The following is a 14657-nucleotide window of genomic DNA, read 5'->3' as shown; positions in this document are numbered from 1 at the left end:
TAGCCAGGGAGGCAGCCTTGTAAGCAGGCTTTTCCAGGAATAGCAATCCTGGGCCTGCAAAGTTAGCTCTTTTCTGTACAGAGGTATCACTTTAGAAAGGGGGTACTGGGTTTTTATTACAAATAAAAGAGGCTTATAAAAGATTCAAATAGTACAGAAGCACAAAGTATTCTTTCCCATTCCTTCACCCACCTTTCCACAAATTACCATTCTGCATATACAAGGATGTTGTATATCTTTAAGATTAAAATGAATCACATTATACATAGTCCTCTCTGATATTTCACTTAGCTTTATAGCTTGGCCATCTTTCCACAGGAATACATATCAACCTCTTTTTTAAACAGCTGCTGGTATTTTGCTAATTCAAATAATGCTGCAGTGAATGCCCTTTGCACATATCTTTGCTTATACAATTATATCCATCAGGCACATTTTTAGAAGTGGAATTGATGGTTCAAAGAGTACCCACAGGAACAGTTTGTAAATACTGCTAAATTGGAGAGTAAAATTGTCTGTAGTCTACCCTAAAAGGTAACTGACCATTCTCTCCCCATCTCACCTGCCACACCTCTAGCTTTCCCCTTCACCAACTGATCCTTCTAAAGAGCCCTCAGAGGTGCTGGGATGGTGACCAGCGGCACTAAGATGAACCAAGCAGGGCTCTAGGACCACCGGACCCCAGCAGGAGGGCTAAGAACCCTCCACTCTGAAACCCATTCCAGCCCACTTCAGACATCCCCGAAGACAGAAAGCGGAGATCGATGCTAGGTCACTATAACCTGTAGGTGGGCTCTACACAGGCTGCAGCTATAAATTGGAAAGTGGTTCCAAGTGTGTTTTAAATCCTTTGGACAGATGGGCATCTCTGGCAGCATTTTTCATTGTTATATTGTTAAAGCTCATTGTTTACTGAGCCTCTAACATCTTTAAAATGCTTAGTTTTCACAGCAGTCCTGTGAGGTTTTTGTTTCTCTAACTCCATGTCACAGAGAGAAAAATACAGACCTAGAAAGATACAAGGCCCTACAGCATAGAGTCAATGCCTGGGTTTTGTTGTTCATTTTCATCTCACTAAGCAGAGATAAATCTCAAATCCTACATATATAAACTCGTAATTTTACTTTAAGTATTTTTGTTGAGGGAGACCTATTAGCTTTTTTCTTTTGTGTGGTTCCCCTAGTAAGAAAGTAACAAATCATTGTGAATAACTAAGCAGTATGGGACGGAGGACCCCCGTGTACCCTCCAGGCCACGGGGGTAGGTTTGAAGAACTCCCAGCAAGAGTAGTGACACAAAACTGCTCATGAGAATGTGATTAGTAAAGCCGGTGACACTGTTGAAGAGGTTATAATCTAGCTAATTGCCTTCTTGGCTATCAGAGCTATTAAATAGAGACTTCAGTGAAGAAATGCCTCTTTAACACAGGACCTCAGTTTTTTAAAAGACTGATTTGTTTTAGATACTAAAGATGGAGATTCCCCACCCCACCCCCAGTATTTATTATACCAAGCAGTATTTTATCAATCTGGAAAAAAATCTCAAGAGATTATTTTTCTGAAGACTTCCTATTCCAGGGCGGCACTGGGTCCGGAGTTGATGCCAGTAAGCCTCTGGCAGGAAGGACCATCCTGGGCAGGATTACTGGGCAGCCAGTCCTGATGCCGCCTCTCTACTCCATCTCAACAGGAGGGATCTCGAAACCAAAGTAGTTCTGAGGCCAGGGAGACCGTATCAGCCCCCAGACTGCCTACGCTGGGCTGGGGCAATCCCGGAGGCCCAAACGTCACAGTGGCGTAGCTCAGATGATGCCCCAGTGCACTCATGCCCCATCTCCTTTCTACATCTTTGGCCTGACTCCAAGTCCTCAAGGAATGACAGTATGTGTCCATTGCTTCCCACACTGGTATGTTCCTTATAAGTTACACACATTCCACTTGGAGTGGAATTTGCTTTTTAAAAAATTTATTACTTAAAAAATTTTTATGTAACAGCTTTATTGATATATAATTGACATACTACAAAACACTTCTAAAAGTATACAGAGTGGTTCCTGTTTAAAATCAGTTTGTGCTAGCAGTTAAAAGCTTCTACCAATATTTAGAATAAACAGGTCACTGTGTAAGAGAAAACTTTTTGGTCAGTAAAACAAGATCAGCATCCTCTTTCCAATATCGGAAAATTCACCTTTTTTCCTTAAAAAATGAAATGCTGAAACTATTCCTTCAAAGCCCATTTAAACACTTTCAGACAAACAACGACTTACCTGAAAGTTGGAGATACTTTTCCAAAGGGTAGCACTGACCATGGAAAAGAATTGATAAGAAAATGTATTTTTTTTTTATGTTTACAACCAGAATTTTTAAAGATAGAATTTTTGGCTAGAGATTCCAATCCAATGGTTCTTATAGCATGTCCTATTTTAGTCTTGTGTGTCTGTTTTAAAGGAAAAAATACTTTATGTTCTTATAAACAAGTGAATAGGCAAGGTTTCCAAGGTAACACTTATGTATATAGTTATAAGATTTTTAGAAAGTGTTTTCATACTTGTAGTTCCTTTTCAAATAGATTTGCCTCCAGCCTTAAAAATCTATATATAGACTTGAATAGCAGAGAATACTAAAGCCAGCACTTATAGACACTTGGAAATAAGTGACAAACAGTATTAGCAAAGTATTAACTTTTTCGAAGGTATTATCTGAGTGTTTTCAACATGACTGAGAACAAATTTCTAACAAAGCCCAGGTGGAGGCTGTTCCCTAATACAATTCCTAAGCTGAATTGTAGTAGTTCACTCACTGGTCAGTCGGCTTATAAACAGACTTCCCAATTGCTCTAAAAGCATAACTGGAGTTAGTCAATTAAAGAAAAAAATAACTTGCTTTCTCTCACTCAAAGTGTACTCTTTTGCATGAATCCTCTGTTAAAAACTCAGTATAACCACTTTTTCTTTGAGACTTGGAGTTTGTTTATACTTGGGACACTCCTGGAACAGGAGGTCCCTGTCCGGCCCAGCCCCCTTCTCCAGTAATCATTGTTTCTAGCCTGGTCTTTTACCTTTGCCTACAGCCCACAAGGTTGAACATGTACCTCTTGGTCTTCCAGTCCTGTGGTCAGAATAGATGTCTCTGTGTGTTCACTGAGATTATAAAACAAATTCTGACTAGAAGGTGAAGCCAACCCCTCCTTCCTAGTGTTAATATTGCAACAAACTCCCTTTGCTCTCCAGTCCAGAGATCCTACCACTTGCAAATGCAGTGTCATAGCAGGAACCTACAATTAAAACACAGCTTTTAAAGTAAAATGCAAATTCTCCAGACTAAACCTTGGTCTTATTTGCTCCCAAATTGTCACACAATGCCATCATAGGTTAAACTCTACCTTGAGCAGAAAAGTTTTTGCTTTCTGTTCTTAAGTTACAAATCCATCAAGTAAATAAAAGGCATAGCTTCACTAATTCAAGCAAGAGAAAAGGGGCTTACATTTATTGTAGAATCTGATTTCTTGTGGAATCTCATTTCAGAGTTCCTTGTGTGGCTTTGATAAATGCTTCAGACCTTAGAAGTTAATAGATTTTTCATAGAAAAAGCCACTTCTCATGATTTCTGTAATTAGCCCCCTCAAACAGTGTAATCACGCAGTTGGTAGCTTCTACCGATGACTCAAACATCTTGGAAGTGCATTTCAAAAAACCTAGGGATTAGAATAGTAGTTTCTTTAGACATGACAGGCTGAATCACTGATGTCTTTAAACATGAACCTGCTTTCAGCCTCCATTATTTCCCTGTGGAAATTTCTTGGTGCCAATCTGGTCACATGACCCTTTCTCACATGTGCTGCTCTGGCACCTTCTGCAGCACCCTCTATGCCCTGGCTGTCCTTTTCCCACTTTGTCCAGTCTCTTCTGTTCCTGCCCCTCCCCATGTTCCCAGTTAATATATGTAACAGTGGCTTTCTGCCATAGAGACAGTGTGGACAACAGGTCCTTAACCAAGGGGTTACTGGGTAAGGTTTGTGTTTAGAACACTGGCTCTCGGGTGGGCTATTTGGATGAAGGTGGACCTGGAGGCAGGCACTCAAGTTTTAGGCAGCTGCGTTGACCCGGGAGAGGGCTTAGGCCTGAACCAGGGCAGCAGCATCGATTAAGAAAGCACTGCCATAACGTGACCCTGGGCAGAACGTGGTAATTACTGGGATGAGAAGTAGGGTGATGGCAGGATCTCTATCTCAGAATTGGGGAGACAGTGGGTGGAACATCCAGAGGATGGTACAGGGAGGAAGGTACTGGGCAGACAGCTGGAACTGTGGGTCATGGGGTGGAAAAGGGGCAAGACTGGGAGGCAGGCTGGAGCATGATAGTTAAAGCCATGGGCATGATTGAGGCTGGCCAGGGACTGAGTGTAAGAGAAAAGATAAAGGTGAGGATACAGTTCTGGGAAATGGCAACACAAAAGAGAGAAGTACAGGAAGATGGGCTGTGGAAGGTGCTGAAAAAGAACAAAGAAGAAAGTAGCATTTGAGGACCGTGGAGGTGCTGAGTCTGTGGGAGGAGGTCTTCAGAGAGGAGGCACAGACTGAGGGTGTGGAGGCCTTCAAGGACGGAACCACACCACTTCCCACACCTGGATATTGCACTTGGAGTCCCACATTGCTGTCAGGATTGGTTTCAGCAGCACAGGAAGACCACGGACTGTGTGGTGGAGTCAGGGCTGCGAAGGGCTGAGCTGGAAAGCAGCGTCTGCCGACACCTGCCTGGGATGGTGGCCCAGGGGGCGGGGGCCAGTGAAAGGAGAAAAGCTGAGCCAGGAGGCTTTTGATCACGAAGGAAACTTGAACCGAGTTACGTGTTCAGGGAAGAACCCAGTGAAAGGGGGAGAAAATGCAGGTGTCTAGGTCAGGGAATGATTTAAAGGAATCTTCTCGTTCAATTCCCTCATTTTTATAGATGAGAAAGTTAAGTCACACAGCCAACTAAGTGGCAGAGTTGGGTGGAAAAGTCAGGTCTCCTGACCCAAGCTCAGCACCCTTTCTGCCGTACCCCCACCCCTCCTAGGTACCTGCCGGGCCATAAGCCCCTCTCATCAAGCCCTGAGCTCACGTAGCCACCTATTCAGGCACCTGTTGCAGGGCTTCACGTGCAGCGCGCTTTAGCCTCTGTCACGCTGACGCCAGGTGGCCTTTCCCAAGAGATCTCTGACCATTGCTCCCCAGTGCAGTATGTTGTCGCCTGGGCTGTCTGGGGCAAGTCCTGCCTTAGCCGCCAACTCGCTCTGCGACCGTGGATGCTAAATTTCCCCACCTGTAAAATGGCATACGTTGTACTTACACCAGGTGGTGGCTGGCAGAATTGAGTGAGTTCACAAATGCCTGGCCCATTCTGAGTCTTCAATAAATGTTAGCTCCTACCCTTAATGACTTCCCATTACTTTTAAAATAAAGACCAAAATCTTCAGCCAAGCCCCTGCGTGAGCTCTCCATCTTGCTTCCCCCTCCCTTTGTGTACCATTGCTGTACTGGCTTTATAGCAATTCCCTGAATGAGCAGATCGCTCTACCCCATACCATGTTTCCTACCTGCTAAAAACCCGCCAGCTCAAACATCTCTTCCAAAGAGAATCCTTTCCTGATTTCCCCTGCCCGAGGCCCCTGATTCAATATCCTTCAGCACGCTCATCTTGTCATTATGCTTTTAATTGTGCAGTTAATTAGTGTTCACCTTCCATGCTAGACCATAAACTCTGTGATGTGCAAGAGGCTGTTTGCTTTTGTGCGCCCCGCCCCCAGCAGCAACTGTCTTTGTTGTGTATCTGGCAGGCAGGCAGTGTTGGTGAGTGAATGAATAAACGACCATTCAGTCTAGTTTCTTGACATTCAGTGATCTAATACTTACTTTTCTTTGAAAGCACATGAATTGAGTACTATTGAAAGAATGACTTTCCATGATGGTGGTGTATACACAAATTTTAGCCAGATTTTTATATCCTACCTGAGTTGTCTTTATTCCTCCAGCAGCCTAGTTACCTTTGCTCTAAACAGACAGTATTTATGACTTTGAACTACCATGTGTTGAGAAAAGAGGAGGAAGATGATCCATTTCAAAAACGCTGAGAATAGGAACAGGATTATCAGCTGGTAGCAGCTGAAATTGGGAAACCTCCTTAATGATCTCATTGGGGTGGCCCTCCATGCCACCTGCCTGACAGGCCCCAAAGCTGGGATTCGGGGATCACTTTACTCAGGAATATGGTTCTTACACCTGTGGTGTCATGGTTGTCACCAGCCTGTCCCAGCCACAGTGTAGCCAGCGGTGAGGATGGACTCAAGCTGCCTACCAGAGGTGGTGATTGGCCTTGAGGTTATTAGCTGGTGTTTTTAGACTGAACTTAAAACCCAGACCATGGAGTTAAGGACCCACAACTTTTATTTGTGTGCCAAAGGTACTTCAGATGGCTGGTGTGTCTATGAACAAATGAAGAGTGCAAAGGAAGAATGGAACTTTGTAGCACATGTGAGCTGATTCTAGCATGCATGTGCACACAGTGATTTAAATATTTGATAACCCTTGTGGTTAGCTTATGTGTAGTGAAAAACGAAATGCTGACTTGTGAGGTACAATTACTTTTGACTCTAAAATTGAAATCCTAAAAATGTAAATGGATAATACCTAAGGGTGAGGTAAGAGGAAGTAATTTGTATGTTCTGTTTTAGTTTAGAATATGGAAGACACCCCCCTGACTTGAACCAGCTGGTTTTGAGCACTAGCCAGCAGAACCCTGCACGCACGGGCGAGCACACTGGCCCTGCTCCTCTGTGACTGTGGAGGATCCCTGCCTGCGACCAGGCTTCAGCCTTGGTGAAGATGAGCACTTTGAGCTGTGGAATTCACACAAGTTAACCTTAATGTGCAAAGAATGCCAAGAGTCCCCACAGTGGGGGATGCTCAGTGAGCAACACCTCTGCATCTCCCTGGCCTCTCACGGAAGATGCCTCACGTTCTTGCCAGTGATCCTATGTGTGTCATGGGGAGGTCAGGTGGCAAAAGGGAGTAGGATGGTCACCACATGTTTCATATCCCTAGTCACGTCACCCGGCGGCTCAAGCATCTTGCCTTTTGTTGCAGAAACTGCTTTTGCATGAACTCAGTCACCTGGATCTAACATCCAGGTTCTAGAGTTTTCTGTGTAACTAGCACCATCTTTTCTTTTGTCCAGACATTGTAACGTAGTAACATTGAGATGTCACAAGTTCTCAGTTAATGTTATAACTATGTAGTGTCAGGCATCTCTGGTGGCAGGAGGGGACGAGCCAGGGCCTACTGTAGATTGGAATATGAAAAAGCCCATATGTGATGCCTAAAGTTGTTAGTTTCTAAGACTTCCTGAACTCCCCTGAAATATTAATGTAAAGTGCTAATGGAGTATGCTGTTGAGTTATTTTGTGAATTTTGGACCCATCCCTTTATGATTCTTTTACTTTCCAAGCTATTGGCATGGTGCACAGTAAATACCCAAAGTAGGAGTGAATTTGAATTTGTAGGTCTGGAAAGTTACATGTGGCACAGTATCAGAGCATAAGCTGACCATTGCCGCCATCAGAACCTGTGGCCTTACATAAAGGGATGTTGCACGTTAAGCTTTCCTTAGCTTAAGTCTCCTGCTCTGAATTTGAGGATGTTGTCTGCTGGAGGACTGTCTCATGAAGTGTCCTTTGATATATTTAATGTTCTTCCTTTCATGATGACACAGACCGTGTTCCTGCCTTTACCACACCTGGGAGTGGATCACTTTCAGAGATCATGGGCTCCACCACACCTCCCTGAAAGCTTCCTTAATAAGGCAGGAAGCTGTGCAGATACCTTGGAGATAAAGAAATGGTTTATGACTTAAACCATTTGTATTTCCACTTCCTTGATGTTGCATTGTCTAGGTCAGGGAATGGCCGGAATACCTTTGTGAACTAAAATAAGCTCTGACCTGGGCATCCAGAGGCTGGGCTTCTGGTCCCGTGTTGGCCATTGCCAATGGCCCTGAGCTAGCTGATACTGACCAGGTGTGGTGCTGGGCAAACCAAGAGGGAAGCAGGATTCTGGGAGGGCCCCTCTCCCTGAGCTCCCCTTTCCTTACCTGCCGCCTTAAGACTTGATCTTCGTGGCTTCTCCAGATCTGAAATTCCATGATTCTGACGTTCTCAGGCATCTGTACTTTTACAGTATAGACAGATTTTTCATGTATACACTCCTAAGAAAAATAAAACAACATAATGTTTGAGCACTGGTTATATGCTGGGCCCACTTCTGTATGCTTCCGTGGACACTCTCTCTCAATCCTCTCCTCAGCCTGTGTGCAGGGGGAGGCTCGGAGGCCCAGCAAACACGGCTCAGGGTGAGCCTGGGGGAGGCAGATCCAGTAGGTGGTCTGGGACAGGGTTGTGGAGGATGCAGAGCTGGGCTCCGAGATGGGCTTCTCAGGAGGAGCGGGGAGGACGAAGGGTGGGGTGTCTTGGGTAAGAGCAGACTGAGCAGAGGTGAGGAGGTGGGAGTAATGAGCATGGCGGCTTACGAGAGAGCAAAGCTGTTAACTTGATTGCTTTAAGAGGTGTGTCGGAGAGGAGGGTGGGGTCAGATTGTGGAGCCCCTGGAGGTTAGGCTGGGGCATTTGGCCGTGGTGGTAGGATGGGGAGACATCTGTTCCAGTGGGGGGTTAAAGAAGAAGGGTGCAGGGGGCTGAGCAGGAGCAGAGCCTAGAGTCTGAGGCACTAACGTTTGGCCTCTGTTCTTTTGGGATTGGAAGTGGCTCAGAGTAAGTGAATGGAGCTGCTCCTCTCCTTTTACCTACTCGCCTCTGGTAAATGTGTGATACAGGCCTTACAGCCCTTTATTCTAGGCCCAGCCTTGAGTTCCCTGAGGGGGAGGGGGCAGGGCTGAGACTCCCCGTTCCACCAGTATCTCATACAAGGCCTGATCTTCATCCTGGTCCACACGAAGCATTAACACAGACGAGTTATTTAGACTCATAATAACTCCATATAACGGGTACATTCTTATCCCTCTGTTACTGATAAAGAAATAATGGCTGAGAGAAGTTAAATAACTTTACAAGATCCAATAACAACCGTGGGAAGACACTCAGCCCTGTTAGAGCAAACTGCTCACTATGGCCCTGCAAGGAGAGGAGATGGTGCCCACCTTTGTAGGTGAAGCCTGAAATCGGGGAAGTTACTTTCTTCTTTCCTTCCTTTAATTTTGAGATCTATTTCCAAAAAATCACCCTTTTAAAGCATACAATTCGGTGGTTTTTAGGGATGCTCGCCAGGTTGTGCAGCCATCACCACTCTAAATTCTAGGACATGTTCATTACTCTAGGAAGAACCTCTGTGCCAACTAGCAGTCATGCCACTTGCCCCTCCCCCAGCCCATGGCAAACACTGACTTTCTGTTTCCTAGACAGTCCATGTAAATGGAATCACATACTATATGGCCTTTTGTGTCCAGCTTCTCTCCCCTGTTTACCTGCATTTGCCTGTGTTGTAGCATGTGTGCACACTTCACGCTTTATGCTGTTGAGTAATATTCCATTGTGTGGCTACGTGGTGTATCTACTTATCATAGGACGTAGGGGTTGTTCCCACTTTGGGGCTATTATAAACAATGCTGCCATGGACCTTGGTGTACAAGGCCTTGTGTGGACATGTGTTTCTTGGTATGTGTTTCTCTGGAAAACACATATACTGGAAAGCTACTTTGAAAGAGATGAAACAAAAAATCAAAGAGATCCTGTTTTCAGTACTCTTCCTGTGTTTGTGTCTAGTTCCCACTAGTGGCTGACTTGTTTCATGATGACAGAGACACTGTCCCTGCCACCACCACACCTGGGAAGGGCTCCTCTTCAAAGATCCACGTTCGCTCTGCCAGGCCCCTGCTGAAAGCGCCCAACAAGGAGCACAAGAAAACAGTGGGCCACCAGGTCAGCCAAGGGCTCATGGCGGGAAGCTGGGGGCTGTGGCTCACGCGGCAGGGCTAGCTGCAAGTCAGAGGGAGGCCACAGTGGCCTCGGCATCCACAGCTGCCCAGCCCAGTCTCTGTGCCCTCAGAGGAAGGGAACTGCAAAAACCTTCTCTAGAGGGAGCAGACAGGAGCAAGGATGGGGTGACTGTACCCCAAGCAGTGCTTTCAACCTCTGCGGTAGGACCCTGTTACAAGACCACAGACAGCTGAGGGGTCTCGATGTCTGCAGGGTGGAGAGGTAGGGTTAAATAAGCCTGGGGAGCAGAAAACTAAAAAGCAGCTTCTGCTGAGGGATCTTCATGGGCTCTGATGTCCAGTGTGCCTCCCGAGGGAAGACGACGTCCACCAAGCCCCTGGCAACCACCAGCATTTTGGTTTCAGTGGATTTGCCTGCTCGGGACATGTCACACTAGTGTAATGGTTTTCCAGGCTGCCCAGGCACCTTATGTCAAGGCTCAGTCAGTGGCCTCGGAAAAACAGGCCTCCAGTGACAGTGGTCATCTCTCACACCTCGTGGCATTACTCACCTTTTATCTTCTGTGGTCCATGACACTGAGGCACATTACGGGGAGTAGCTCCCCGTTTAGTCTGAGGAATCCTGATGCCAGGAGACAGGAGGGACTTGATTCTGGTCATACAGCAAGGCAGGAGTGTCAGAGCTAGAAAGTGACCCCAGGTCTCTGAATTTCTTTCTATCCTCCTGGAGTAATGATAACCAAAACATTAACAGTCTAGAGGCATTTCTATTTATTACACACCCACGAAGTGCTAACTAACCAGGTACTCCCTGTCTTCCCAGTTCCGCACCTCCCTGCACCTGCTCATGGAGACCCTGAACGCCACGACGCCACACTACGTGCGCTGCATCAAGCCCAACGACGAGAAGCTCCCCTTCCAGTAAGTACCTGTGTGGTCGTTGCCAGGCTCCTCTCTCCAGGAACTGGGCTGCTCAAGCCCAGCCTCTTCGTGCTTTGTTAGAAGTTCAGGTGGAACAAGCAGGCCCAGCCTCGCAGGGGTCTGCTGTCTCTATCAGGATGGATAGTTGGTCTTTCAGTTGGCAAATGGCTTATATGCCATATATGAGCCTGAAGACATGTACCAAGTTCCACCTGTCTGCTGTCCAGGAGAATTCAAGAAAATGAAAAGACACAGTTCCCCAATCCCACAGAGCTTACAGTGGTGTAGAGAAATATATGTGCTTAGAGAGCCACCTAAAAATAGGTCATTAAGTACAGATGTGTGTCTCACAGAGAATGTTTAATTCGGAGATGGGAGGATGGCCGAAGTGGTCAGAAAAGGCTTCTTCTGTTGAGGAAACTTGACCTCAGATAATGTGTCTAGTGGTAAGTCGAGGAGATGGCCCTGTCACTCATGTCCCCTCTAGCATTGAGCTTCCAGAGTTATCCACACTTGCTTACCTTCTCCTCATGCCTCAACCTACTCTGATCACATTCTACCTCTACCTTGAAAATTTTTGTTCCATTCTGGGCCCCACATGGCTGACTCCACCCAAATCTACATAACAGTGACTCTTCAATATCTGTGTACATCTCTGGTTTCTGCCAAATTCCAGACCAGAATTTCTGAATGCCTAGTGCAGCTTCATTGGCCACCTCACATTCAACATTTCTGAAGCCAGACTCCTTCCCGCCCCCCACCCCGCCCCTGTGCCCCCAAGAATGGTTCTTCTTTGTTGGTCTGCCTTGTAGAAAATGACATAACCGTCTCCTGACATCTCATCCACTCACCACACCCGTTCTCCCAAACCGGAAACCCGAGGGTCCCTCTCGACTAATGCTTCCCAGTAGAACTTTCTGTGATAATGGAACTGTTCTGTAATCTGCATTGTGCAACACAGTAGCCACAAGTCACAGGTGCTGCCCAGTGCTTGGCTAGTGTGATTAAGGAACTGAATTTTTTATTTCATTTGAATTATGTTCGAATATTTATAGGTGGCTTGTCTACCATATTGGAGAACATAATCCTTGATTCTTCCTTCCGTTCTCCCCAGTGTCCAATCGTTATCAAATCCCCAGGGAGTCTCCTTGAAAATTTCTCACATTTCTCCCTTTTCCTTCTACTATCACCTTGTTTTAGACTCTCTTTATTTCTTGCCTGGAACTCCTGTAAGCCTTTTGAACATTCTCTCACTTAACCTCTGCAGCTGCTGCTTCCATTACCCTGAGCCTCCATCCACATGTGCTATTTCTATTTCCTCTGGCCAGAGGAGGTATATTTTTAAATTTTTTAAACACTTCCCGTCTTTCTAATTTCTTTTTCAGTCTAGCACAATTTCTTTCTGTGAAATAATTTACGTTGGCAACTCTAAGAATGAATATCTGAGCTCCACTCTGCCGTCCCTATCATTTAATAAAGTGACTTCTACTCAGATGAGTCTTGTGCTGGAAAAAGGTTAGGAAGACAGTATCGAATCAGCTTTTTTTGAAGCATGCTGACTGTTCACTCTTTTCCCCTCCTCCGAATTTCCAAGACATGCTTAGGAATTCGCCTCATGTGGCATCTGTGTACCAGCTGACTCCAAAAGAAAAGAGGCTGTTAGAAGAGCAGAGTGCGTGAAAGACTCAGATTATGTGTGAAGGGCAGGAGCAGCGGGCCGGGCCCCAGAGAGAAGAGTTGAGGGATGGGTACCAGTTCTGCCCGCAGCCAGCTGTGACCTTGGGCACTTAGTTTATCCAAAGCTGGCACCTGCCATGTGCCAGATTATCTTGCTTGGCCTCCCCTCCCAAATGAGAAAAAATGCTGGAGGCATTCAAAAGGACTCTCTAGTCCTAATATTCCATCTTTTAAGACCTTCCTTTGCCCTCTATCAAAATCTTCCTCCTAATAAAGTAGGGAGAATCCTGAACCAAGCCAGAACACCTGGACTCTAGTCCAGTCTCTGCTACCAATGGTTTGGCTAATCACATACTCATCCTGTGCTGTCTCACTTCTTCAGCTATTAATTATGGTTAAAAAATAATTATCCTGATGAAAGAATTCATGGAGATAATGAATGGGAATTATTTGTAAGAAGTAAAAAACGTTTATATGCTTAAAATGTATAATTATTAACATTATTCTAGAAGAAAGGGGTTGTATCCCTCCTCCCATCCCTTAAGCCCTGGCCACCTCAACCTCAGCCCTCTTGACATTTGGGGCCAGGTAATTGTGGGAGGCAGTCCTATGCCTTTTAGTATGCTAGTAGTATCCCCACCATTGTGACAACTAAAAATATTTTAAGACATTGTCCCATTCCTTGAAGGACAAAATCACCCCCAGTGGAGAACTGACATCCTACACTAAACTCTTTGATAGCAGCACTTGTATAAAGGTCGTCTTCCCTGTGCTGCTTCCTTTATTCAAAAACCATCCAGCACAACCTCTACTCCCTGGATGGGGACCAGGACAGATAGAATGACGGTAAGATGTGCCCGTCATCCCTAAGGAATGGCCAGTCATAAATGACTGGTGACAGCATAGAAGTGGGGGGCTGTGGGTGGTGGTCCTACACAAGTGCTGCGGGAACAGAGATGTGAGAGTGGTCAAGTGTCCAGGCGGCCCAGGCAAGTGTGCTGACCTGGGATCGCTTGTCGGGGGAATTTCCTGAAGGCCACTGGTCTCAGAAGCAGGCAATCTTGAGAGTCTAGGAGTCCTGACGTACAACTGCAGAACGCGCAGAGCTTGAAGGAATGGGTGAGAGCCTGCAGCCGGTGCAGAAATTGATTAAGTGTCTTGTGACTGCTGAGACGAGCCCAGTTCTACCACCAGGGGTTCTTCCTCTGCATCCAGTAAGCTTCTGGCTCTGCGGAACCTGTACGTTTTCTTGAGGTGGGGGGGAGTATGACCATGCACCTCAGCACTCTGACCCTGTACATGTTTGGTGACTTGTAGTTCAGAGTTAGGTGCTGTTCCTCCTCAGCATGGTCCTCAAAGTTTAACAGGTGAAAGGGCTGGTTTCCACCCAGAGTCACCAGTAAGAAATGCAGGGAGGAAGATGGAGAGATGCATTTGACAGGGAGTTTTATTATTGACAAGATAAGATGAAAATACAGAAGCCTGGCTGGCTTTCTGTGGCCCCTGGGGAGTGTGAACAAGGAAGGCTGATGGCAGTATCTCGGTATAGTGTCCGTGTGATTTTCTAACACTTCCTGTCTTTTATATCACTAGTCAGTACCACAAACCAATGGATTGTAGTCGGGCAGATAGTCTCAGCTCCTGTCATGTAAGGAAAATGAGCTACAGCAAGGCTGTGTTTTGCCCAAGTGGCAGTAGTTGTTGGGGGCCAGACCAAGTCCTACTGCCCTTGCTCGTCTCCTCTCAACACACGGGAAGAGAACATAAGAGCAGGGAAGTGATTTTGCTGAGGTATAGTGAAGCAGGGAAGGGACGAAAGGGAAGAAAGTTAAAGCTGAGTTCAAAACTGATTAACCTTCCATGGGCCCAGCCTGGTATGTGGGGTGAGTGATGCAGCTGCCCCCAACTTCCATCTGGGACTTACACCTACTTGCAGCAAGCTGCTTCCTGGGCAGTAGACAGGACCTAGTCCAGAGCTAAGATAACACCTGAGCTCAGACATGATACAGGGGTACTGGAGCAGGGAGAGATGGGGGTGCCAGGCAAGAGCATAGTCTCTCTGAGGGGGGAAGAGCTTGTCA

At 46.1% G+C, this 14657-nt stretch overlaps 1 protein-coding gene across 1 annotated transcript in view; it reads left to right on the top strand.

Annotated features, from left to right (window-relative positions):
* Positions 1–14657, top strand: part of MYO5B (myosin VB) — a 309980-nt gene that overhangs the window by 213035 nt on the left and 82288 nt on the right. The window contains exons 15-16 of the mRNA XM_017665463.3: positions 9806–9961; positions 10802–10899. Of these exons, the coding sequence (XP_017520952.3) occupies positions 9806–9961; positions 10802–10899 (254 nt within the window). The remainder of the gene's footprint in view (positions 1–9805; positions 9962–10801; positions 10900–14657) is intronic.

The sequence above is a fragment of the Manis javanica genome, chromosome 9 (assembly GCF_040802235.1).
Source record: "Manis javanica isolate MJ-LG chromosome 9, MJ_LKY, whole genome shotgun sequence".
Taxonomy (NCBI): Eukaryota; Metazoa; Chordata; class Mammalia; order Pholidota; family Manidae; genus Manis; species Manis javanica.
This window is presented reverse-complemented; position numbering and strand designations above follow the sequence as displayed.